The sequence below is a fragment of the Scyliorhinus torazame genome, chromosome 5 (assembly GCF_047496885.1).
Source record: "Scyliorhinus torazame isolate Kashiwa2021f chromosome 5, sScyTor2.1, whole genome shotgun sequence".
NCBI lineage: Eukaryota > Metazoa > Chordata > Chondrichthyes > Carcharhiniformes > Scyliorhinidae > Scyliorhinus > Scyliorhinus torazame.
This window is the reverse complement of record NC_092711.1, coordinates 90,058,003-90,083,934: the sequence shown is the minus strand read 5'-3', so window position 1 is coordinate 90,083,934 and position 25,932 is coordinate 90,058,003. Positions and strand designations below refer to the sequence as shown.

Below are 25,932 nucleotides of genomic sequence, written 5' to 3'. Positions count from 1 at the left end.
GTTTAAAAGTCACCAGTAAGCCTGCTGCTGAAATGTATTTTAAATAAAGAAAGATCATCCAGAGGGTAAGAAAATATCACACAAACATCCTGATAATGGAGTGGAAAGGAGCACGAATTATAATCAAACGCTGTATAACCCCTTCAGGTAGCGATATAGAGGCTGCAGTCTCTCACACTGAATGTCTACATGCTCCACGGGACCCCCAGGCCACAAACATCAGCTTCAGCCCAGGCGTGGGTGAAACTTTTTATAAACAAGTTTACCGGCACTAGGACCCAGTTGGGATCAGAAACCTTGTCCCTCCCCCCGCCAATAAGCTGTTGCGTCACCAAGAAGCCAGCGCATGCGCTCTGCTTCCCCAAGATGGCGGCTGTGAACCAAGGCCTGGTCCCGGGAGAGAGCTGACCGGCGGTGATGTGACCTGAGGATCACCGCACCTCAGGCAAGGGGCCAGATTGAGAAGTCGGTGCCTTCAGGAATAACTGGGAAGGTGATGTTTGGTCAGTTGCTGCAGTCTGTGTAGTGAAGGTGCTGTCACAGTGGTGTGAGGTCAGGAAGTACAGGATTATCACCCAGCAATGATCAATTAAGGGGAATGTAAATCCAGCTCAGGCTGCTTTCAGATTGGAAAGGGAGCTAAGGTGTGTCCTCAGAGCTGGTGGTGAAAGCTGCAGCTGGTGAAAGAGTGGCTAAGGTAAATATTGGTCCTTTAGAGGATGAGAAGGGAGATTTAATAATGGGAGATGAGGAAATGGCTGAGGAACTGAACAGGTTTTTTGGGTCGGTCTTCACAGTGGAAGACACAAATAACATGCCAGTGACTGATGGAAATGAGGTTATGACAGGTGTGGACCTTGAGAGGATTGTTTTCACCAAGGAGGTCGTGATGGGCAAGCTAATGGGGCTGTAGGTAGCCAAGTCTCCTGGACCTGATGGAATGCATCCCAGAGTGCTAAAAGAGATGGCTAGGGAAATTGCAAATGCACTAGTTATAATTTACCAAATTCACTAGACTCTGGGGTGGTCCCGGCAGATTCGAAATTAGCAAACGTGACACCACTGCTTAAAAAGGAGGTAGGCAGAAAGCAGGTAATTATAGGCCAGTGAGCTTAACTTCGGTAGTAGGGAAGATGCTGGAATCTATCATCAAGGAAGAAATGGCGAGGCACCTGGATGGAAATTGTCCCATTGGGCAGACGCAGCATGGGTTCATAAAGGGCAGGTCGTGCCTAACTAATTTAGTGGAATTGTTTGAGGACATTAACAGTGTGGTAGATAATGGGGAGCCAATGGATGTGGTATATCTGGATTTCCAGAAAGCCTTTGACAAGGTGCCACACAAAAGGTTGTTGCACAAGATAAAGATGCATGGCATTAAGGGGAAAGTAGTAGCATGGATAGAGGATTGGTTAATTAATAGAAAGCAAAGAGTGGGGATTAATGGGTGTTTCTCTGGTTGGCAATCAGTAGCTAGTGGTGTCCCTCAGGGATCAGTGTTGGGCCCACAACTGTTCACAATTTACATAGATGATTTGGAGTTGGGGACCAACGGCAATGTGTCCAAGTTTGCAGACGACACTAGGATAAGTGGTAAAGCAAAAAGTGCAGAGGATACTGGAAGTCTGCAGAGGGATTTGGATAGGCTAAGTGAATGGGCTAGGGTCTGGCAGATGGATTACAATGTTGACAAATGTGAGGTTATCCATTTTGGTAGGAATAACAGCAAAAGGGATTATTATTTAAATGATAAAATATTAAAACATGCTGCTGTGCAGAGAGACCTGGGTGTGCTAGTGCATGAGTCGCAAAAAGTTGGTTTTCAGGTGCAACAGGTGATTAAGAAGGCAAATGGAATTTTGTCCTTCATTGCTAGAGGGATGGAGTTTAAGACTAGGGAGGTGCTGCTGCAATTGTATAAGGTGTTAGTGTGGCCACACCTGGAGTATTGTGTTTAGTTTTGGTCTCCTTAGTTGAGAAAGGACGTACTGGCACTGGAGGGTGTGCAAAGGAGATTCACTAGGTTAATCCCAGAGCTGAAGGGGTTGGATTATGAGGAGAGGTTGAGTAGACTGGGACTGTACTCGTTGGAATTTAGAAGGATGAGGGGGGATCTTATAGAAACATATAAGATTATGAGATAGGATAGATGCGGGCAGGTTGTTTCCACTGGTGGGTGAAAGCAGAACTAGGGGGTATAGCCTCAAAATAAGGGGAAGTAGATTTCGGACTGAGTTTAGGAGGACCTTCTTCACCCAAAGGGTTGTGAATCTATGGAATTCCTTGCCCAGTGAAGCAGTAGAGGCTCCTTCATTCAATGTTTTTAAGATAAAGATAGATAGTTTTTTTGAAGAATAAAGTGATTAAGGGTTCTGGTGTTCGGGCCGGAAAGTGGAGCTGAGTCCACAAAAGATCAGCCATGATCTCATTGAATGGTGGAGCAGGCTCGAGGGGTCAGATGGCCTACTCCTGCTCCTAGTTCTTATGTTCTTATGAATGTTGTGGATTTGGCAGTTTCTCTATAATGTCATTCCCTCCCTCCCTCTACCACCTCTATCTTTAGAGTCAGAGAGTTTTACAGCACGGAAAGAGGCCCTTCAGCCCATTCATAATAATCTTTATTATTGTCACAAGTAGGCTGACATTAACACTGCAATTAAGTTATTGTGAAAATCCCCTAGTCACCACACTCCGGCGCCTGTTCGGGCACACTGAATGTCCAATTCCTCCCACAAACACGTCTTTTGGGACTTGTGGAAGTCCTCCAACCACTGGGAGGAGACCGGAGCACCCGGAGGAAACCCACATAGTCACAGGGAGAATGTGCAGACTCTGCACAGACAGACTGGGAATTGAACCTGGGTCCCTTACGCTGTGAAGCAACAGTGTTAGCCACTGTGCTACCGTGGCACCCAACATGGCAGCCAGTCTTCGAATAACCTAACGGGAGCCTTAGCCTCCACACCTTCTGACAGGCCGACGACTCGTATGTTCTTTCTCCGACCCTCGGTCCTCCAAGTCCTCCAGGACCTCCGAAAGCCACTTGGTTGGTCTTCAAAGGATTGCATTTTGACAGAGGCATCTTGCTGAATGTTCAGGATTCTCTCCTCCGCTTCATCAAGTCTCTTTTTTTTTCTTTAAAAAAAATAAATTTAGAGTACCCAATTCATTTTTTCCAATTAAGGGACAGTTTAGCGTGGCCAATCCACCTCCCCTGCACATCTTTGGGTTGTGGATGCGAAACCCACGCAAACACGAGGAGAATGTGCAAACTCCTCACGGACAGTGACCCAGAGCTGGGATAGAACCTGGGACCTCGGCGCCGTGAGGCAGCAGTGCTATCCACTGCGCCACCGTGCTGCCCAGATCATCGAGCCTCTTCATGGTGTTTTGCCGCTGGTCCTCATGAGCTCACAGATATTGAGTCAGCACACTCCGCCTCTGGTCATTAACACGGATAATGCCGGCAGTCATCATTTTCGCCGCCTCCATGAGAGCCCCAGAGAGCGCGGGGTCGAGAGACCTCCCGAGGGTCAGGCCGCCATGTTGAAAAGGTGGCTCCACCCCCACTGAATCCACCTGCGCTGTTTTGTCAACAGATTTCTTCACTTTATTTGACATAATCCTACTAAACTGAACCCTGACGTCTTCCAGGAACATGATAACAATATTAATTCAAAGATCAGATTATAGGTGAGTGGCACCAAAACCTGCGGAAAAGCAGCTACTCCCGCACCACATGCCCGACGCCCCGGCACAGACAGATTTCTGATCGATGAGGATGCCGAGGGTTATGGGGAACTGGCAGGTAAATAGAGAGAAAGCTGAGATGAGAAGGGATTTATTTTCTCAAGGATGTGGTGAAGCTTTGAAATTTTGTACCCCAGAAGATTTACAGTGCAGAAGGAGTCCATTCGGCCTGTCGAGTCTGCACCACCCTTGGAAAGAGCACCCTACTTAAGCCCAAGCTTCCACCCGATCCCCGTAACCCAGTAACACCACCTAACCTTTTTGGACACTAAGGGCAATTTAGCATGGCCAATCGACCTAACCTGCACATCTTTGGACTGTGGGAGGAAACCGGAGCACCCGGAGGAAACCCACGCACACACTGGGAGAACGTGCAGACTCCGCACAGACAAGTGAACCAACCACTGTGCTACCCAACTGTGCTACCCAACTGTGCTAACCATTGTGAAATGAGGGATAATGTGGGAAAACGGTGCTGAGGTAGATCAGCCAATGATCCCATTGAATGGTTCAGGCTCAATGGGCCGAATGGCCGACTGCAGCTCATATTTGTTGTGATCTCCTGGACAGGAAGCTGTGAGCTGTCAATCAGCCTGAATCAGCACCTTCAGGAGAATAGGGAGGGTGAATATTAGATACAGCAGAGTGAGAATAGAGGGAGAGTGTGTGGGATGGAGATTTACAGCTTTTGGGGAATAAGAGAGAGGAAAAGATGTGACATAGAAACTAGAATAGTCTGTTCTGAGTTTCTATCCTGTACTGACAGTGATGAATTTTGTAAATTGTTTTTCCAGGATATTAGACGAGGAGGAATTACAGACCGATATCTCAGACGTTACGTCTCACTCTGACAGAGTCACTCGATTCCCTGGAACCTGAATATCATCAGCCTTTGAACCGAGAAGGAGAAATGTTTGCCCGAACTGTCAGCTAAAGATATCAAACATCAGTGTGACTGGAAAAGCCCCGAGACCCACACAACACACACCCGAGTGAGAGTGTTCCAGTGAACTGACTGTGGAAACATCAGTGTGACTGGAAAAGCACCAAGACCCACACAACACACACCCGAGTGAGAGTGTTCCAGTGAACTGACTGTGGAAAGAGCTTCAACCAGTTACACAGCCTGAAAAACATAACAATATTCAGAGTGGGGAGAGACCGTACACGTGTTGTGTCTCTGGACAAGGCTTCAACTGATTGTCCCGCCTAGAGAGACATGAAGAGACCCAAAACATGGAGAAACCGTGGAAATGTGGGGACTGTGGGAAGGGATTCAAAGCCCCGTCAAAGGTGGAAACTCATCGACGTAGTCACACTGGAGAGAGGCCATTCACCTGCTCTCAGTGTGGGAAGGGATTCAGTGATTCATCCACCCTGCGGACACACCAGCGAGTTCACACTGGGGAGAGGCCGTTCACCTGCTCTCAGTGTGGGAAAGGATTCACTCAGTTATCCAACCTGCAGACACACCAGCGAGTTCACACTGGAGAGAGGCCATTCACCTGCTCTCAGTGTGGGAAGGGATTCAGTGATTCATCCACCCTGCGGAGACACCAGCGAGTTCACACTGGGGTGAGGCCGTTCTGCTCTAAATGTGGGAAGGGATTCAGTGATTCATCCAACCTGCGGACACACCAGCGAGTTCACACTGGGGAGACGCCATTCACCTGCTCTCAGTGTGGGAAAGGATTTACTCGAGTATCCAAACTACAGACACATCAGCGAGTTCACACTGGGGAGAGGCCATTCACCTGCTCTCAGTGTGGGAAGGGATTCAGTGATTCATCCAACCTGCAGTCACACCACCGGGTTCACACTGGGGAGAGGCCATTCACCTGCTCTCAGTGTGGGAAGGGATTTACTCAATTACCCAACCTGCAGACACACCAGCGAGTTCACACTGGGGAGAGGCCATTCACCTGCTCTCAGTGTGGGAAGGGATTTACTCAATTATCCACCATGCAGAGACACCAGCGAGTTCACACTGGGGAGAGGCCATTCACCTGCTCCCAATGTGGGAAGGGATTTATTGATTCCTCCAACCTGCGGAAACATCAGCGAGTTCACACTGGGGAGAGGCCATCCACGTGCTCTTAGTGTGGGAAAGGATTTACTCAATTACCTCAACTGCGGAGACACCAGGGAGTTCACACTCAGAGCAGCCGTCTCGAAGGTCAACCCACGGAAAGCCACTGGCCCGGATGGGGTACCTGGATGAGCACTTCAACCTCTCTTTACAATAATCTGAGGTCCCTATCTGCTTCAAGAAGACGACCATCATCCCTGTACCTCAACAAAGCAAAGCAGCGTGCCGAAATGACTATTGTCCAGTGGCTCTGACATCCATCATGATGAAGTGCTTCGAAAGGTTAGTCATGGCACGAATCAACTCCAGCCTCCCGGATTGCCTTGATCCACTACAGTTCGCCTACCGCTACAACAGGTCCACAGCAGATACCATCTCCATGGCCCTGCACTCTACCCTGGAACACCTAGATAACAAAGGCACCTATGTCAGACTCCTATTTATCGACTACAGCTCAGCCTTCAACACCATCATTCCTACAAAACTCCTCTTCAAACTTCATGGCCTTGGCCTCGGCTCCTCCCTCTGCAACTGGATCCTGAACTTTCTAACCCACAGGCCACAATCAGTAAGGATAGGCAACAACACCTCCTCCACGATCATCCTCAATACTGGTGCCCCACAAGGCTGTGTCCTCAGCCCCCTACTATACTCCTTATACACCGATGACTGTGTGGATAAATTCCCCACCAACTCGATTTTCAAATTTGCTGATGACACCACCGTAGTAGGTCGGATGACGAGACAGAGTATAGGAATGAGATAGAGAATCTGGTGAACTGGTGCGATGACAATAATCTCTAGCTCAATGTCAACAAAACAAATTAGATTGTCATCGACTTCAGGAAGCGTAGTGGAGAACTTGCCCCTCTCTACATCAATGGGAATGAAATAGAAAGGGTCGAGAGCTTCAAGTATTTAGGTGTACAGATCACCAGCAACCTGTCCTGGTCCCCCATGCTGACACTCTAGTTAAGAAAGCCCACCAACTTTCTCAGAAGACTAAGGAAATTTGGCATGTCAGCTATGACTCTCACCAACTTCTACAGATGCACCATAGAAAGCATTCTTTCTGGTTGTATCACAGCCTGGTATGGAGTCTGCTCTGCCCAAGACCGCAGTAAACTACAAAAGGAAGTGAATGAAGCTCAATCCATCACGCAAACCAGCCTCCCATCCATTGACTCTATCTATAATTCCCGCTGCCTTGGAAAGGCAGCCAGCATAATTAAGGACCCCACGCACCCCGGATATAGTCTCTTCCACCTTCTTCCGTCAGGAAAAAGAGACCAAAGTTTGAGGTCACGTACCAAACGACTCAAGAACAGCTTCTTCCCTACTGCCATCAGACTTTTGAATGGACCTACGTTGCATTAAGTTGATCTTTTCTCTACACCTTGCTATAACTGTAACATTATATTCTGTAGTCTCTCCTTCCTTCGCTATGTACGGTATGCATTGTTTGTACAGCATGCAAGAAGCAATACGTTTCACTGTATACTAATACATGTGACAATAATAAATCAAATCAAAAACTGGGGAGAGGCCATTCACCTGCTCTCAGTGTGGGAAAGGATTTACTCGAGTATTCAACCTGCAGTCACACCAGCGAGTTCACACTGGGGAGACGCCGTCCACCTGCTCTCGGTGTCGGAAGAGTTTCACTCGGTTATCTCACCTGCGGACACACCAGGGAGTTCACACTAAGGAGACGCCGTCCACCTCTCAATGTGAGACGGGATTGCATGTTTCATCGCACCTGCTGTGACACCAACAATTTCACAATCGATTACAGGAGTTGGATTCTGCTGTTATTGTTTCTGCTCTACATCCAGGACTGCATTTTGTTCATTCTGACAGGTGGTCAGTGGGGATGGTCGGAGGGTTTCTTTCTGCTGGACTGGCCAGTCTCACCACTTTGCCTCCAGTGGGCTGATGCTCTTTGAGCCTTGTTGCTAATAACTGGCTTCAAATTGTACAAGGGTCACAGAGTGAAAGGGTGTTTGGAAGCTTGAAGATAGTTAGTTTCCATTTCTGTTTCAAACCCCCCCCCAACGCATGCCACGTTGCCATGGAAATGGGCCCTGGTGGTTACGTCGTTCTTTTGTTTAATTTATCTGGGTGTTCCTCACAGAAAAAATCTATCAGGGTATGAGGGGCAAGTTGTCTTGAGATGGAGTGGGAAACTGATTGGTACAGGGAATACCTAATATTTAAGGAATTATTACATATTTATCAGGAAGTCGGTTAGATCAGCTGGGCTGGGCGGCTGGTTTGTGATGCAGAGCAAGGCCAACAGTGAGGATTCAACTCCAGTACTGGCTGAGTTTATTCATGAAAGCCCCGCCTTCTCAACCAGGCCCCTCGCCTGAGGTGTGCTGACCCTCGGGTTAAATCACCTCCAGTCAGCTCTCTCTCTATCAAAGGGGAGAGCAGCCTATGGACCTCTGGGACTTTTGCGACTTTTATTTCACATGTATAGAACAAATATAGATTCCTTTAAGAAACAAAAATCCAACAGGAAAAGTGATGTAACCGTGGCTAACAAGAAAAGTTAAAGATTCCATGAGATCCATTAGAATTCAGCAAAGGAGGACCAAGAAACTGATGGGAGCAAACTGGCGAGAAACATAAAAAACAACTGGAAAAGCTTCTACAGGAATGTGAAAAGGAAAAGATTAGCGAAGACCAATGTGGGTCCATTCCAGGCAGAGACAGGAGAGTTTATAATGGGGAGTAAGGAAATGGCAGAGAAACTAAACAATGTGTGTCTGTCTTCACAGAGGAAGATACAGAAATTGTCCCCAAAACACCAGAGAACCAAGGGACTGGCAGAGATTATTGGTGAAAAAGTAGCACTGGAGAAATAAATGGGGTTGAAAGTGAATAAATCCCCAAAAGCTGATGATCCACATCCCAGAGTGTTGAACGAGGTGGCTGTAGCGATCTCTATTCCTCATTCTAAATTCTCCTGACTCTATCTGGAACGGACAAACCTTTTGTCTGAGCAAAATGTTTCCTTTTTACGTAGCCACAGAAGCTTTTACAATCCATTTTTATGTATTTTGCGAGTTCACATTCTATTCTATTCTCCCTTTTTTCCCTCAGTGTCTTGGTTGAAGAACGGAAGTAAATCCTCGGGAATGAATGATCACTTTGGACAGGTCCTGAGACAATTCAGTTTCAACTTCCAGGACAGAGTAACTATAATCTTGGAGTGTGATTGTAGGTTATGTAAAAGGACAAAGTTCTAATTTAAAGTTTAATGTGTAGGTTTCCGAGTTTAAGTAGCTTCTAGTTTGTTTGTTTGTTGTATTAAAAGTCACGTCATGTGATCCTTTAATTTGTTGACTGGGAATATGATTTTTTCCAAGAGGTTGCTGACCTTTACGAAGATCCTAATCCACAGGTTTTGTCTTCCTATTTGAGCCTCTGGCACCTTTCAGTCTCTATTGCTCGTGTCACTGACAGCCAGGTGATGGAGCTGAGGGCAGAATTTAGCTGAGAATAACGGGGCTTGTTCCCCAGGTGGGAAACTGCCATGGGCGTCGCTAATAGGGGCTGATTTAGCACCGGGCTAAAGAGCTGGCTTTTAAAGCAGACCAGGGCAGGCCAGCAGCACGGTTCAATTCCCGTACCAGCCTCCCCGAACAAGCGTCGGAATGTGGCGACTAGGGGCTTTTCACAGTAACTTCATTTGAAGCTACTGTTATTATGTGACAATAAGCGATTTTCATTTCATTTTTCATAATAGAGACAGGAAGGTGCTGGAAGACTGACTGAGAACTGCACCTCCAACCAATCAGGGTTCAGGGGAGGGTGACCGAGGGTGTCGGTGATTCAACCCCCAAGGTCCAGTGCCCCCGTGTCCAAAGCAGGGAGTCACGTGAACAGGGTACAGAGAAGCCGAAGGGGAACCATTTGGGACCCGGAACATTGTGAACATCCTGTTACTCTGGTTGTCTTTGATCCTCAAGTAATTTTCTGTTTTTTTTTTAACCATGTTTCTGTTTCATCAATAAACTTATAACAGGAAAATATTTGAATTTGTTGGACTTTTCCTGAATAAATTTATTCACTTTTGGGAAAGTGGGTGAGAGGGGTTGACGAGCTCTTTAACAGAAAGTGAGTCCCTCTAAGGTAATTAGCAAAGGAGCCAGAGGGGTAGAGGAGATTTGATTTTTCTGTTGACAGTGTTTGAAAATGGGGTTCAGGGAATCAATCGTGATTGACAAATTTGTCAAGGTTCTCTGAGGAAGTAACAAGGGATGTCAATAAAGGGGAACCTGTAGATGTGCTTTATCTGGATTTCCAGAAGGTATTTCCCAAGGTGCCACATCAAAGGTTATTACACAAAATAAGAGCAGCAAATGAGCTGGGGTGGGGATGGACACAGGTGACGTTATGGAGATTCAAATATCTGGTATTAGTGATGGTGTGGATATGGGGTCAGAAACTCAACTTGGGGTCAAATCTTGGGGTCATGGTGGCACAGTGGGTTAGCACTGCGGCCTCACGGCGACGGGGTCCCAGGTTCGATCCCGGTTCTGGGTCACTGTCCATGTGGAGTTTGCATATTCTCCCCGTGTTTGTGTGGGTTTAGGGGCTGGTTTAGCTCAGGGCTAAATCGCTGGCTTTGAAAGCAGACCAAGGCAGGCCAGCAGCATGGTTCAATTCCCGTACCAGCCTCCCCGAACAGACGCCGGAATGTGGCGGCTAGGGGCTTTTCACAGTAACTTCATTCGAAGCTTACTTGTGACAATAAGCAATTTCATTTTTCATTTCAATCTGATATGGAGATTGTGCAGAGTGTGGTTCAGCCTCAGACAGTTCCCAGGGAGAGGGATGGACTCGTGAGTTAGGGAATGGAATTTCTAATGGTGACTGAAGACAATGGCTTGGTCTTCCCAATTTTTAATTGGAGGAAAACCTTTCATCCAGTATTGGATGTGGGATAAGCAGTTTGATAATTTAGTAACAACGGAGGAATGGAGAGGAATGGTGGTGAGGTAGAGCTGGGTGTTGTCAGTGTCCATGTGAAAACTAACACGGTGCTTTGGGATGATATCACCTCGTGGCTGCTTGTAAATGGGAAGTAGGAGGGGCTGAGGATACAGCCTTGGGGGACGCCGAGTACAAGGACTTTGGAGAGGAAAGGGAGGTTGGAGATGTCTTGGAAATTTGTAAAGATGGTGGGGTCAAGTGTTCTGTTTCGGATGGGTGATGATGTTGCATTAAAGTGAGAAGGACAGAACCAAATGAGGGAGAACTGGAAACATATCAACTAACATAGAGAGGTTGGATGGTCAACTGTTTTGTGAGAATGGAGTCGAGGGAACAGAAGTTGGGTCTGATGGACAATATAAGCTCAGAGGGAGATAGAAGATTGGAGAGAAACTGGAGAAAGATCCGAGTTCAGGGCTCAGACGAGGAGGAACTTTAGATGTAGTTTGGTCTGGTGGGTTAGTGGAAGGGATGGAAGCAGCAGAGGCAGCTGATCAGATTACCTCAATCTCAGTGACAAAGGAACCCCAGGAACTCCACACACTTGTTGTCGGAGGTGAGGATGGATGAAACAGGGGGAGGGGGGACAACATTTCAAAAGGAAGAACTTTTGTTAGAAATATTTTAAAATACTTGATGCACATTGTTTCACGCAATGCTGATTTATTTGACTTTTACCTGGAATATTAACCCCCATAACTGAGCTGGAGTTTATTTACTGTTAAGGGCACGGCCAGAAAGGAACTTTGAGACATTTGTCCTCAGTTTGTCTTTGCAATTTGTATAGCACAAGGAGAGGTTTTGAACTCCAGAAATGATGGCCCCGACTACTCGTGATGGTTTCTTAGAAAAGCAAATGTTTATGATGGAATAGGAAAATAAATAAAATGACTTCACACATCCCAATACTTTAAACAGTTCCAAACAATCTTAATTTAACTACCTCAGAGCTAACCTTTCCCAATCTGTCCAGCAACGCCTTATAGATTTTAAGATCTATAAAATGCAGAAACCTTGTCCCAAACTGTGCCTTTACTCCAATTTGCTCGAGGTTAACCAGTTAACTGGCTTTTCAAATCTGGCTTCCTTCACACAGCTTTCTGGGCTGAGATTCAAACAGTATCTTAACAGGTTTCAGGGGCTTTTCACAGTAACTTCATTTGAAGCCTACGTGTGACAATAAGCAATCTTTATTTCAGTATCCCCTTAACTACATTCTTTCCCTTTGATCTCGCCATCGTTTTACCCAATTTCTTTCGAACCAATCTCTCCCAGAATTGATTAACATAATCTCTTTACTTTAACATTCATAATTTAAAAAAGTGAATTTACTTTATCCATACTAATTCCTGACACCTTTCTTTCACACCTTGCATCTTTTGAATCACAACCACCCATTCACATCTGTTTCTGTTCTCTACCCAACTTGACTACATTTTTTTGGTAAACATCTGGTTTGAAGTCTAGCTGGGTTCATTAACACATCAAACTCACAGTTTAAATTCACACAGCTACTCTTTCTCCCACTGTAAGGACCACTCTCACACTTCACCAGTTACAAAAAATGATAATATTACAATAGAAAATAGTTCAATTTCTTAGATTCTTCTGACAAATTTTATTGATAAAACATCAGTAGAAATCGACATTTATGAACAAGGTTCATTCCTGGATGTGATTAACATAGAATTTACAGTGCAGAAGGAGGCCATTCGGCCCATCGAGTCTGCACTGGCTCTTGGAAAGAGCACCTTACCCAAGGTCAACACCTCCACCCTATCCCCATAACCCAGTAACCCCACCCAACAGTAAGGGTAATTGTGGACACTAAGGGCAATTTATCATGGCCAATCCACCTAACCTGCACATCTTTGGACTGTGGGAGGGAACCGGAGCACCCGGAGGAAACCCATGCACACACGGGGAGGATGTGCAAACTCCGCACAGACTGAGACCCAAGCTGGAATCGAACCTGGGACCCTGGAGCTGTGAAGCAATTGTGCTATCCACAATGCTACCGTGCTGCAATCACTAATTATTTGCAAACACACTGGTGACTTGTGAGAATGGACAACCGAGTGAATCTCTTCCCACACACGAAGCAGGGGAACGGTCTCTCCCCAGTGTGAACTCGCTGGTGTCTTTGCAGAGTGGATGACTGAGTGAATCCTTTCCCACACTCGAAGCAGGTGAATGGCCTCTCCCTGGTGTGAATTCGCTGGTGTACAGTCAGTTGAGGTGATTGCCTGAACCCTGTCCCACAGTGAGAGCACCTGAATGGTGTCTCATCAGTGAGACCAAGCTGATGGTGCATCAGGTCCACAGGACTTTTATAGCACTTCCCACAGTCAGTGCATTGAAATGGTCTTGCTTCAGTGTGAACCTGCAGGTGTTTCAGCAGGGTGGATGAATCGCTGAATCCCTTTCCACACTTGGAGCAGGTGAATGGCCTCTCCCCAGTGTGAATCCGCTGGTGTACAATGAGTTCCGATGACTGCCTGAACCCAGTTCCATAGTCCGAGCACCGGAACGGTCTCTCATCAGTGTGAGCTCGCTCATGACGCATTAGGTTGAAGGAACTTTTATAGCACCTCTCACAGTCTACACATTTAAAAGGTCTCTCATCCGTGTGAACCTGCTGGTATTTCAACAGAGTGGAAGAATCAGTAAATCCCTTTCCACACTTGGAGCAGGTGAATGGCCTCTCCCTAGTGTGAACCCGCTGGTTTTGTTGCAGCCCTGATGATCGAGTGAATTCCTTCCCACACTCTGGGCAGGTGAATGGAGTCTCCCCACTATGAACTCGCTGGTGTCTCAGCAGATTGGATGACCAGGTGAATCCCTTCCCACACTCTGGGCAGGTGAACAGTCTCTCCCCAGTGTGACTGGGCTGATGGGTTTCCAGCTCCGACAGGGATCTGAATCCCTGCTCACAGTCCCCACATTTCTCCGCACTGCTAGCATTGCTATTTTCTTGCATGTGCAAAATCCGATGATATTCAGATCCTGATGTGATGTTTGTTTTCAGTTTCCCAACTGCAAATCCTCCCCTTCGAACACCCTGTGAAACTGATTTAAAACAGAAAATAGGGAGTGAGAGAGAACCCACAAAAACACAAAGGCAGGTTGTGAAATTGAGCTGAATTCATCTGGTCATTTGTGGGGCTGGCACTGGGAAAAAGTGACCATGAAAACTGCTGGGTTGTCACGAAAACCCAACTGTTTCAGTGATGGCCTCAGGGAAGGCAAACTACCACCCAGTCTGGGCTATACACAGGATATGAACATGTGAAATAGGAGCAGGAGTAAACCATAAGCCTCATTGAGCCGCTCCAACATTCACTATGATCGTGGCTGATCTTGGTTTAATCTCCAACTTCCTGCCCTCCTCCCCAAATCTTTTGATTCCCTGAAAATCTCTGGGCACAAAATTTCCATTTTAATCTTAATCGTGCTTCTTTAACTGAATTTGTTAAAGGCGCACTGGCAGCCCTGACCTCAATTAAAAAGCGATCACAAATGTGTTCCAAATGAATACCTGAGCCATGAGTAAATTAGCAAAGAGTGAATGAGATGTTCACTTTAAGTGATTGCCTGGATAAATGGGGTTTGATTCATAGGGTACTCATGGTAGCACAGTGGTTAGCACTGTAGCTTCACAGCGCCAGGATCACCGTCTGTGCAGAGTCTGCACGTTCTCCCTGTGTTTGTGTGGGTTTCCTCCAGGTGCTCCAGTTTCCTCCCAAGTCCCGAAAGACGTACTGTTAGGTAATTTGGACATTCTGAATTCTCCGTGTACCTGAACAGGCGCCGGAGTGTGGTGACTAGGGGATTTTCACAGTAACTTCATTGCAGTGTTAATGTAAGCCTACTTGTGACAATAAAGATTATTATTATACTGACACCAGTAGTGACAAAAGAGAGTGTTTATACCATTGGGGTGACCTTCACTTGAACCACGCTGGAACTAGTGCCCGGATGAATCACACAACCAGGGCTGCAGAGAGAGCTTTAAACCTATTTGTGGGTGAGGAGACAGGGTTGTGGTGAGGAGAAATTTGGAAAGTTGATGAGAAGGGACAAGGCAGTTGTGCAGGGTAGCAAGACAGACAATGATAACCAGAATGTGACAGGAAGGGACAGAATGTAGAAATAGAAGATTTTATAAAATTCATTTATGGCTATTTAGCGTTGCCAATCTACCTACTCTGCACACATTTGTATGTAGGGGTGAGACCCACGCTGACACGGGAAGAATGTGCAAACTCCACAGGCTGAGATCAAACCCGGGTCCTCGGCCCCACGAGGCAGCAGTGTCCTCCTGAGGTCAAATCTGACACCAAATTTGTGCAGAGAGCGTTTCAGCCTCAGACAGTTCCCAGGGAGAGGGATGGACTCGGGAGTTAGGGAATGGAATTTCTAATGGTGACTGAAGACAATGGCTTTGGTCTTCCCAATTTTTAATTGGAGGAAAACCTTTCATCCAGTATTGGATGTGGGATAAGCAGTTTGATAATTTACTAACAGTGGAGGAATGGAGAGGGATGGGGCTGAGGTAGAGCTGGGTGTTGGCAGTGTACATGTGAAAATGAACATGGTGTTTTTGGATGATGTCACCCAGTGGCAGTGTGTAGATGGGAAAATAGGAGGGACTGAGGGTAGATCCTTGGGGGAAACCGAGTACAAGGACTGTGGATAGGAAAGGGAGTTTGGAGATGGAGAAGTAGTTTGTAAAGATGGGAGGAACGTGTTTTTTTAGGATGGGTGTGACAGTGGATTCAATGCTGAGAGAGACAGTACCAGCAGAGAGAGAGAGCTGTTCACAATATCAGCTCACTTGGAGAAGTTGGGATGTCAGCCGTTTATGGGAATTATCAATCGAGGAGAACGGGGGTCTCATGGACAAGGTGAGCTCTGACGGGAGAGAAAATGGAGAAAGATGCAAGTTCAGAACTTGGACAAAAATGGGCTTTAGAGATAGTTTCGTCCGGAAGGTTAGTGGAGGAAAGCAGCAGAGGCAGCTGATCGGATTGTCTTAACCTTAGTGACAAAGAAGCTGTGAGAGCCCCTCACACTTGTTATTGGAGGTGAGGATGGAGGAGATGGGGAGAAGGAGACCTTCAAAAGGAACTAACTTGTGTTAGCGATATTAAAAAGACACCACACGCTTTGTTTAACACAAACTGATTTGACTTGATTTTTATTCAGAATTTAATTCCTTGTGACTGGATTAGAGTTTATGAACATCAGCAGCAACTGACCCCAATGAACATGTTCCAGTCCAGGATGTGATTAACAGCGAGCTCCAATCACTGAAGTTACTTCTGAACTTGCTCGTGCATCAGCAGGTTGGATAACTGAGTGAATCCCCTCCCACACTCAGAGCAGGTGAGCGGCTTCTCTCCAGTGTGAACTCGCTGGTGTACAGTGAGGTCAGATGATCGCCTGAATCCACTTCCAGAGTGAGAGCACCTGAACGTCCTCTCATCAGTGTGAACACGGTGATGAGATATCAGTTCCCCAGAACTTTTATAACACTTCTCACAGTCTGGACATTTAAATGGTCTCTCCCCAGTGTGAACTCGCTGATGTACAGGGAGGTCAGATGATCGGCTGAACCCAGTCCCACAGTGAAAGCACCTGAACGACCTCCTCGGTGTGAACACGTTGATGGGACATCAGTTCCCCAGGACTCTTATAACACTTCTCGCAGTCTGGACATTTAAATGGTCTCTCCCCAGTGTGAATTCGCTGGTGTCTCAGCAGATTGGAGGAATGAGCAAATCCTTTCCCACACTGCGAACAGGTGAATGGCCTCTCCCCAGCATGAATGTGTTGGTGTGTCTGCAAGTGGTATGTGTATGAATCCCTTCCCGCACTCAATGCAGGTGAACGGTCTCCCCAGTGTGAATGCGCTGATGGATTTTCAACTTGGATGGATAATCGAATCCGTTCCCACAATCCCCACATTCCCATGGTTTTTCCCCGGTGTGACTGCATTTATGTTTCGAAAGGCCAGATGATCGACTGAAGCCTTCATAGAATTTACAGTGCAGAAGGAGGCCATTCGGCCCATCGAGTCTGCACCGGCTCTTGGAAAGAGCACCCTACCCAAGGTCAACACCACCACCCTAGCCCCATAACCCAGTAACCCCACCCAACACTAAGGGCAATTTTGGACACTAAGGGCAATTTATCATGGCCAATCCACCTAACCTGCACATCTTTGGACTGTGGGAGGAAACCGGAGCACCCGGAGGAAACCCACGCACACACGGGGAGGATGTGCAGACTCCGCACAGACAGTGACCCAAGCCGGAATCGAACCTGGGACCTGGAGCTGTGAAGCAATTGTGCTATCCACAAGGCTACCGTGCTGCCCCTTGTCCACACACAGAACACGAGTACGGTTTCTCCCCACTGTGAACGGTGCATCTTCCTTCCATCTTCAAACTCCCATGATATTTATGTTACAAATGTTTTGGTGAGTGTAGATCTTGATGTGATGTTTAGTTTGAATTTCCTGACTGAAGTTCCTTCACTTCTAATACTCTGCGAAATTGATTCAAAACAGAAAATAGGGAGTGAGAGAGAACCCACAAAAACACAAAAGACAGGTTGTGAAATTGAGCTGAATGAATCTGGACATTTGTGGGGCAGGCACTGGGAAAAGGTGACCACGAAAACTGCTGGGTTGTCATAAAAAACAACTGGTTCACCTCTTTGGGAGGAGAGAGGGAGAGTGTGTGAGAGAGAGGGTGTGTGTGTGAGAGAGGGGGAGTTGTGCGAGAAGGGGAGTATGTGAGGGTGTGAGTGAGAGAGCGCGAGTGAGAGAGAGAGCGCGAGTGAGAGAGAGGGTGTGAGTGAGAGAGAGGGTGCGGCGGAGAGAGAGGGTGCGGGAGAGAGTGAGAGATGGTGTGTGTGGGACAGAGAGCATTTGGGAGAGAGAGACAGAGAGAGGGAGTGTATGTGAGAGTGTGTAAACACAGCGAATGGCAATGACCTGAAATGCAAACACTTGCGTTCAAACGACGATAATGTTCACTTCCTGATGAATCGAGTGAAGCTGTCACATTGTGATGTAAGAGTTTGCTCAAGGTTCCGGTCTGTAAATCCTCTTCTAATACCCTGAAAATGAAATTTACAAAAGGTATCAATGTCAATTCAAAAATGGAATTCAGAAAATAAATTTGTGGTTTGGGTTTGTCGTGCATAAATTCTCCCTTTCTAACTTCCTGTAAAAGAAGTTTCCCAAATCCATTATTGTGTGGGGTGGCACAGCGATTAACACTGCTGCCTTACAGCACCAGGGACCTGGATTCAATTCTGGCCTTTTGGGTCACTGTCTGTGTGGGTCACTGTCTGCCCGTGTTTGCGGAGATTTCTTCGGGCTGCTCCAATTTCCTCCCACAGTCCAACGGTTGATTGGCCGTGTTAAATTGCCCCTTATGTCCAAAGATATGTTTGCTAGGTGGGGTTACGAGAACAGGGTGGGGGCTTAGGTAGGGTGTTCTTTCAGAGAATCTGTGCAGACTTGATGGGCTGAATGGCCTCCTTATGCACTGACGGGATTCTATGATTGTCAGTCTAGGATAGAAAATTCACAACACTCCCTTCTCCTGCTCTCTCGTCCAGTTCATGCTCCCCGCTAAACTTTAAAAAAAATAAAAATTTAGAGTACCCAATTATTTATTTTGTATTAATTTATTTCCAATTAAGGGGCAATTACTGATACTGCGCAGCTTTAATCACAGCCCGGCCCCGCCCTTCATTCACTCCAATTGGTTGGAGGACCAGCTGCGCTTGGTCGGTCCTCCAGTCCAGCCACTCCTCTTCTTATTGGTCCGGAGCCGCTGTCAATCACCCGGGCATTGTGATAGTTCCAGGTGGTGAGAGCCGCCACAGGCTCAGGCTGATTGTCCAATAATTTTTTTAAACTAACGAGAGTACCCAATTCACTTTTTCCAATTAAGGGACAATTTAGCATGGTCAATCCACCAACCTTGCACATGAGAGTGAAACCCACGCAGACACAGGGATAATTTGCAAACTCCACACGGACAGTGACCCAGGGCCAAGATTCAAACCCGGGACCTCAGTGCCGTAGTCCCAGTGCTAACCACTGTACTGCCCTCTCCACGCTATAACTTTGCCCCTCGTTGTCATCAGCAGTCCCTCATTTGAGGATGATGTCTACTCAGAGTCTTGAGTTTTTGCCATGGGTGGACAGAACCACAGATGTTGAGACCATCAGGTATTGGGATCAGAAGAGGAGGATGTATTTCCCTTTCTTTCCATCAATCCACCGCCCCATCATTCAGACATTGGGACTGAAAGGGTGATAACAGTTTGATGGACAAGTTGGCTGCATTCTGAACAATGGGTAACAAGCTCCTCCCACTCATCGAAACGTTGCCCCCCCGACAAAGATGGCGATCACGCATGCGCCATGGTGCACACTCATTCCAATAAAGATGATGTGGAGATGCCGGCGTTGGACTGGGGTGAGCACAGTACGAAGTCTTACAACACCAGGTTAAAGTCCAACAGGTTTGTTTCGATGTCACTAGCTTTCGGAGCGCTGCTCCTTCCTCAGGTGAATGAAGAGGTCTGTTCCAGAAACACATATATAGACAAATTCAAAGATGCCAAACAATGCTAGGAATGCAAGCATTAGCAGGTGATTAAATCTTTACAGATCCAGAGATGGGGTAACCCCAGGTTAAAGAGGTGTGAATTGTCTCAAGCCAGGACAGTTGGTAGGATTTTGCAGGCCAGATGGTGGGGGATGAATGTAATGTGACATGAATCCCAGGTCCCGGTTGAGGCCGCACTCATGTGTGCGGAACTTGGCTTTTAGTTTCTGCTCGGCGATTCTGCGTTGTCGCGGGTCCTGAAGGCCGCCTTGGAGAACGCTTACCCGGAGATCAGAGGCTGAATGCCCTTGACTGCTGAAGTGTTCCCCGGGACTTTAACCTGGACTTTAACCTGGTGTTGTAAGACTTCGTACTGTCCAATAAAGATGGCGGCCGTTAATCCAGGCCGAAAATGAGGGGCTGCAGCCCCGTTTAGTACAATCTGGATCCGGTAAACTCTTTTCAGAGTTTAATGACTCACACAATGTGCTTGCGCAGCGTTTCCGACCTTCCCCGCGATCTCACGCACCCTACATATTGTTAACCGCCTCTTACAAATTATGGATGCAAAGAAGAAGCCGCTCTCCATCGCCATTACTGATACTGCGCATGCTTCAATATCAGCTGGTCCCGCCCCTCATTCACTCCGATTGGTTGGAGGACCAGCCCCTCTCGGTCGGGCCATCAGTCCTGCCCCTCTTCTTCCCATTGATCCGGAGCCGCTGTCAATCACCCGGGCATTGTGACAGTTCCAGATGGTGACAGCCACCACAGGCTCAGGCTGACTCGCTGATTGTCCAATAATGTTTTTAAAAAATAACTAGACTACGTGGCCAATCCCCCTACCCTGCACATCTTTGGGTTGTGGGGCAAAACCCACGCAAACACAGGGAGAATGTGCAAACTCCGCATGGACAGTGACCCAGAGCCAGGATGGGACCTGGGACCTCAGCACCGTGAGGCAGCAGTGCTAACCACTGTGCCACCGTGCTCCTTGATTCTCCAATAATAACAGTGAGAGTCTCAGTAACAATAATAATGGAGATGGGGCCCAGAGGAGAACAGCAAAGGATTCACTCACTTTGAGAGCAACAAACACTGTCTGTTCCCATAATAAGTTAGGCTGCAGTATGTGAGTGAAAACATCATTGGATCAAATGTAATGATGATACAGTAAGCATCTAGAGAACCAAAACTAAATTTGGTTTTCAAATAATAGTGAAGTAGTCATGGTTTGTTGACCACATAATATAATCCGCTTCTGGTGTGTGTTACTCTGCCCCATTAGACAATAACCTTTTTTTTAAAAAAAATTTAGTATACCCAATTCATTTTTTTCCAAGGGAAATTTAGTGTGGCCAATCCACCTACTCTGCACATCTTCGGGTTGTGGGGGTGAGACACACACAGACTCGGGGAGAATTTACAAACTCCACACGGACAGTGACCCAGGCCAGGATCGAACCCGGGACTTTGGCACTGTGAGGCAGCAGTGCCACCGTAGCACAGTGGTTAGCACAGTTGCTTCACAGCTCCAGGGTCCCAGGTTCGATTCCTGTGTTGGGTCAATGTCTGTGCGGAGTCTGCACGTTCTCCACGTGTCCACATGGGTTTCCTCCGACAGCTCCAGTTTCCTCCCACATTCCTAAGACGTGCCGGTTTGGTGGATTGGCCATGCAAAATTGCCCTTAGAGTCCAAAAAGTTTAGGTGGTGTTGCTGGGTAACTGGGATAGGGTGGAGGTGTGGGGTTAGATAACGTGATCTTTCCATGGGCCTGTGCAGACTCGATGGGCCGAATGGCCTCCTTCTGCACTGTACATTCTATGATTTATGATTGAGCCCTAAGCACTAGGCGGCCACCAGGCCGCACCCTTTATTAGACAATAACCTGCCTTTTATTCCAATTCTGGTGTATGTTACCACTGCAGGTCCTGGGCTGATTGGAGTCTGGTACAATAAACAGAGTCTGGTTCCAGTGCCTCTGAGGTCATTTGACCTGCATGTAAGCTGACATTAATGGAGACAAAAGGCCCAGTAAATATCCAATTGTAATAGGAGGACAAGGTGAAAAGAAACAATGATATTTTGAGGTTTCTGTGTTGTGGTGAGTGTCACTGGGAGGTGTGTGATAAAATAGGAATGGAAACATGACAGAGACACGTGTGACTGACTCCACCTGACTGAGAGCTGTTATACGCAAGGGGACAGCAATGAGGACATGGGGAACTCCAGAGATTTCTGATATTCGAGGTACATCTGTTAGAGGTACTGAAAATATTCAGTTCCTTCTTGTGGTTCTCAAGTTACACAGTCACACAGGAAACGTATCCGACAGCTCATCAAAACCAAAGTTTTAATCTTCTCTTTGAGACACACTGTGATTGAAAAGGTCAAATGTTAAAACATCAGTTTGAGCAAAATTCAGAATGTCACAAAGATGAGTGAACTGTCCAATTAATCCCATTCACCATAACTCTGCCAATTTACCGTCCACAAGAATTTATCCAATTCCCTTTGAAATTTACTGTTAAATCTGCTTCCTGCAGCCTGTCAGTGTGAATTCCACATCACATAACATCACTGTGTAAAAACAATTCTCCTCAACACCTCCTTGGGTTCTGTTGTAAAATATCTTAAATCTCTGTCTCCTCTGGTTACAAACCCTCCTGCTCTTGGGAAACAGTTTCTCCCCATCGACACTATCACAAATCCTTCCTCATTTTAAACACCTCTATTAAATCTCCCCTTCACTTTCCCTGATCTCAGAGGGACAATACCGGTTTCTCCTGCTCTGAGTCACAGGGACTCGAAACGTTAACTCTGTTTCTCTCAGTACCGATGCTGCCAGAACTGCTGAGTTTTCCAACATTTTCTGTTTTTCTCCCTCTTTTTCCTTCTTCAATCTATCACAAACACTTCATGATTTTGAACACCTCAATTAAATAGGAATAGGAGTGAAATATAGATGGAAGGAGAAAGAAAGACTGACAGAAGAACTGAGAGATTTAAAAAAACAGAAAGGCGAGGTGGCAAGAGATAAAAGCTGAGAAATAGAGGAAACAAGTAACACAGAAAGAATGATATAAAATATAAGGGAGCAGGTTATCAGTTCCCAGCTACAGAGAGCAGAGGGAACTCAGTGACTGATCCACAGACACAGCCGGTTCTGTCCGGGAATGGAGACTCTGAACAGAAATAACCGGCTCATTTGTAAATGTCACCGCAGTGTGATCTGCGTGACTCTGCCCTGACTCTGTGGACAGATATAGGCTGCACTGACAGATGTTCTCACCAGATTGTGGTCAATGGGTTTATTTTCTGCTCAGATGTCAGATGTGTGGTTTGGAACCGGCAGCAGAGAAACAGGAAGTTGTGTTACCTGAGAATGAAACAGCAAGCGTCAGTTTCATGTTATCACCATGAACAGACTTCCTGCCTGTGATAATCTGAGAGAAGAGAATGAGAGACAGGAGAGCAGGTTCACACACCCAAGGATCACTGAGAACGATCAGAATAAGGAGACCACCCAGAAAACGGCCAATCGGAATCTTCAGCTGAACACATCACTCATTCTTAAAGGGACAGTCGGGGCTCTGACACTGCTCAGCTCCCAGTTAAAGGGGCAGACACAGCTTCGCCCTTTTCTCTGTTATGTTTATGATTGTTAAAGGCTGGTAGGGGTGAGGTTTGTTTAAAAGGACGGAATGTGGGAAGCACAGATCAATAAAACTGGAAATTCTTGGACACAATCTGCAGCTCCTTCTTTACCTGGGAATGAAACTATTGTCTAATTCTCCCTGCTGTTACCAGGTACCTGTGATGCCCTCCTGCTGCTATTTTAATGCAAACTTCCAGCAATCTATTTTAAGTAGGTTTCAATTCAATGAATTCATTGTGACTGTCACACAAACACATTAAAATGTTTTAGACGGATTCCGATGCATTTTCAGCCTGGAAACTGAAACCAGCTACTTTACATTCAATCAAGAACATCACAGTTTTACACCAATCGCTGATTTGACAGCACAGTGGGCTAAACAGCAGGCTTGTAATGCAGATCAAGGCTAGCAGCGCGGGTTTAATTCCCGTACGGGCCTCCCCGAATAGGTGCTGGAATGTGGCGACTAGGGGCTTTTCACAGGAACTTCATTGAAGCCTACATGTATAAGCAATTATTATTATTACATTTCCAGCGAAGAGTGATGAGAAAGACCAAAGTGTAATTTGTCTCTCTCAGTGTGACCCTGAAGGACTGTGTCCAGGCTGAAACTCTGTTCCTGCCGTATGATCCTTCCCCAGATTGTTATTTCTCAGCTCCAGACAGGCGATGTTCAACACTCAGGTGGGAAAGACAAAAATCTGCAACAACATTTCAAACAAAGCTGAATTATTTCACATTTATTCAGAATAATAAACCTCATCAGTAGATTAAGGCAGTCAGAGTGAACATTATTTAGTCCTGGACATGATTAACAGCATCAATGAGGGTATAATCTAAACCTTGTAGTTGCTTGTGAACTCGCTGGTGTGTTAACAGGTGGGATCAGTGAGTAAACCCCTTTCCTCAGACATTACAGTTGAATGTCCGCTCCCAGTGTGAACTCGATGATGTTCCAGAAGATAAGATAAATGAGAAAGTTCCTTCCCACATATGGAGCAAGTGAACGGCCTCTCCCCACTGTGAACTCTCTGGTGTGTGAGCAGGTTGGATGACTGACTGAATCCCTTCCCACACACAGAGCAGGTGAATGGCCTTTCCCCAGTGCGAACTCGCTGGTGATTCAATAGGTTGGATGAACGAGTGAATCCCTTCCCACACACAGAGCAAGTGAGCAGCTTCTCCTTACTGTGAACCTGCTGATGTGTCAGAAGATTGTATGAACGTGTGAATCCCTTCCCACATTCAGAGCAGGTGAACAGTCTATCCCCTGTATGAAGTTGCTGGTGTATCAGAATGTTGGATGAATTAATGAATCCTTTCCCACAGTCAGAGCAGGTGAATGGCCTCTCCCCAGTGTGAATTCTCTGGTGGTTCAGTAGGGCAGATGGACGGCTGAATCCTTTCCCACACACAGAGCAGGTGAATGGTCTCTCCCCAGTGTGAGCATATTGGTGTGTTAGTAAATCCTTTTTGTTTTAAAAGCTCTTCTCACAGTCAGGACAGTTTAAAAAATTGTGATCAGAGTGAACAAGTTGATGTGTCTGCAGATGGGATGACTGAATGAATCGTTTCCCGCACAGGGAGCAGGAGAACGGTCTCTCCCCAGTGTGAATACGTTGATGTGTCAGCAGATCCTTTTTACATTTAAAACTCTTCTCACAGTCAGGACATGTAAATAGTGAGGGGTCTTTATGTCTCTCCCGGTTGAAGCTTTGTCCACACTGGTTTAGCCTGGGGCTGGTTTAGCACACTGGGCTAAATCGCTGGCTTTTAAAGCAGACCAAGGCAGGTGAGCAGCACAGTTCAATTCCCGTACCAGCCTCCCCGAACAGGCGCCAGAATGTGGCGACTAGGGGCTTTTCACAGTAAAACTTCATTTGAAGCCTACTTGTGACAATAAGCGATTTTCACTTTCATTTCATTTTTTCACAAACAAGCATTTAATTTCTCCCTGCAGTGAATGATGTGATACATTTGTTTGAGGCTGTGTAACTGGTTAAAACTCTCTCCACAGTCAGTGGATTGGAAAACTCTCATTGGGGTGAGTCTCGGTGCTTTTGCAGTCACCTTGCTGAAACAGAACAAACACTTCTCCTTCCAAATTCAAAAGGAATGAAGATATTGAGCTCTTACTGAATTGAGTGACTGTCAAATTTCGATGTGATGTTTGGTTTGAGTTTTCTGTCATCCAATCCTCCACTTCCAATATCCTGTAAAAGGAGTTTACAAAAGTCATCACTGTCAATCCAGGGTAGAAATTCTGAACAGACAATTCTAGTTTCGCTGGAACATTTTTCCCTCTCTTGTTCCCCCAAAGTTGGAAATCCCCGACCCCACTCACCATCTGCATAATTTCTTTCCTCCACTCCCAGTTTTCTCCCTCCCTCTCCTCTGCCTGGATTCAGTTCTGCAGCTCCTGTCTGCAGACTGACAATAAAACCAATGGGTCTTATTGGGGGGGTTTGGTAAGAAGTCTTACAACACCAGGAGAAAGTCCAACAGGTTTTTTCGATATCACCAGCTTTCGGAGCGCTGCTCCTTCCAAGGAGTGATATCGAAACAAACCTGTTGGACTTTAACCTGGTGTTGTAAGACTTCTTACTGTGCTCACCCCAGTCCAACGCCGGCATCTCCACATCATGGGGGGTTTGGGTTGTCACGATTGTCTGGGCTGGCGGCGGATCTCATTCAGCGTTTGGGAGCTGGACTCACTATCACTGCGGCTGCGCTCAGCCCGGAGCAGCACCGCGCATGCTCCGCACAGAGAGGCGACTTCCGGGGGCGGGACATT

At 46.6% G+C, this 25,932-nt stretch overlaps 2 protein-coding genes across 11 annotated transcripts; one reads left to right on the top strand and one right to left on the bottom strand.

Moving 5' to 3' along the window:
• Positions 1-363: 363 nt before the first annotated feature.
• LOC140418889 (uncharacterized) lies at positions 364-9,879 on the top strand. 4 transcript variants are annotated; one of them, XR_011945397.1, is made up of 3 exons: positions 370-493; positions 4,545-9,003; positions 9,594-9,879. XR_011945397.1 is itself a non-coding variant. In XM_072502539.1 (2 exons), exon 2 carries the CDS (start codon positions 4,987-4,989, stop codon positions 5,848-5,850), a length of 864 nt encoding a protein of 287 aa, XP_072358640.1. In that variant the 5' UTR covers positions 364-503; positions 4,545-4,986; the 3' UTR covers positions 5,851-9,879. The 4 variants fall into 4 exon arrangements, 3 of the variants coding, with proteins under 3 accessions (XP_072358640.1, XP_072358638.1, XP_072358639.1); XM_072502539.1 differs by having other exon boundaries at positions 364-503; positions 4,545-9,879; XM_072502537.1 differs by having other exon boundaries at positions 4,545-9,879.
• Positions 9,880-12,437: 2,558 nt separating this feature from the next.
• On the bottom strand, positions 12,438-25,877 carry LOC140418888 (uncharacterized). Of its 7 annotated transcripts, none has more exons than XM_072502533.1 (4): positions 25,753-25,877; positions 25,275-25,351; positions 17,847-17,971; positions 12,438-13,912 (listed from the first exon to the last, which is right to left on the bottom strand). In XM_072502533.1, the coding sequence occupies exons 1-4, from the start codon at positions 25,780-25,782 to the stop codon at positions 12,879-12,881; spliced, it is 1,266 nt and encodes a 421-aa protein (XP_072358634.1). In that variant the 5' UTR covers positions 25,783-25,877; the 3' UTR covers positions 12,438-12,878. The 7 variants fall into 7 exon arrangements, 3 of the variants coding, with proteins under 3 accessions (XP_072358634.1, XP_072358636.1, XP_072358637.1); XM_072502535.1 differs by lacking the exon at positions 25,753-25,877 and adding an exon at positions 25,483-25,732; XM_072502536.1 differs by lacking the exons at positions 25,275-25,351; positions 25,753-25,877 and adding an exon at positions 20,035-20,102.
• Between the last annotated feature and the right edge of the window lie 55 nt (positions 25,878-25,932).

Coding starts and splice junctions, on each gene's coding strand:
- LOC140418888 (XM_072502533.1), bottom strand. CDS start 25,782: ATGATGTGGAGATGCCGGCGTTGGACTGGG. Junction 25,352..25,752: donor GATGCCGGCGTTGGACTGGG/GTGAGCACAGTA, acceptor CTCCTTTTACAG/GATATTGGAAGTGGAGGATT. Junction 13,913..17,846: donor CGCAAGTGTTTGCATTTCAG/GTCATTGCCATT, acceptor GTTTTAAATCAG/TTTCACAGGGTGTTCGAAGG.
- LOC140418889 (XM_072502539.1), top strand. CDS start 4,987: ATGGAGAAACCGTGGAAATGTGGGGACTGTGGGAAGGGATTCAAAGCC.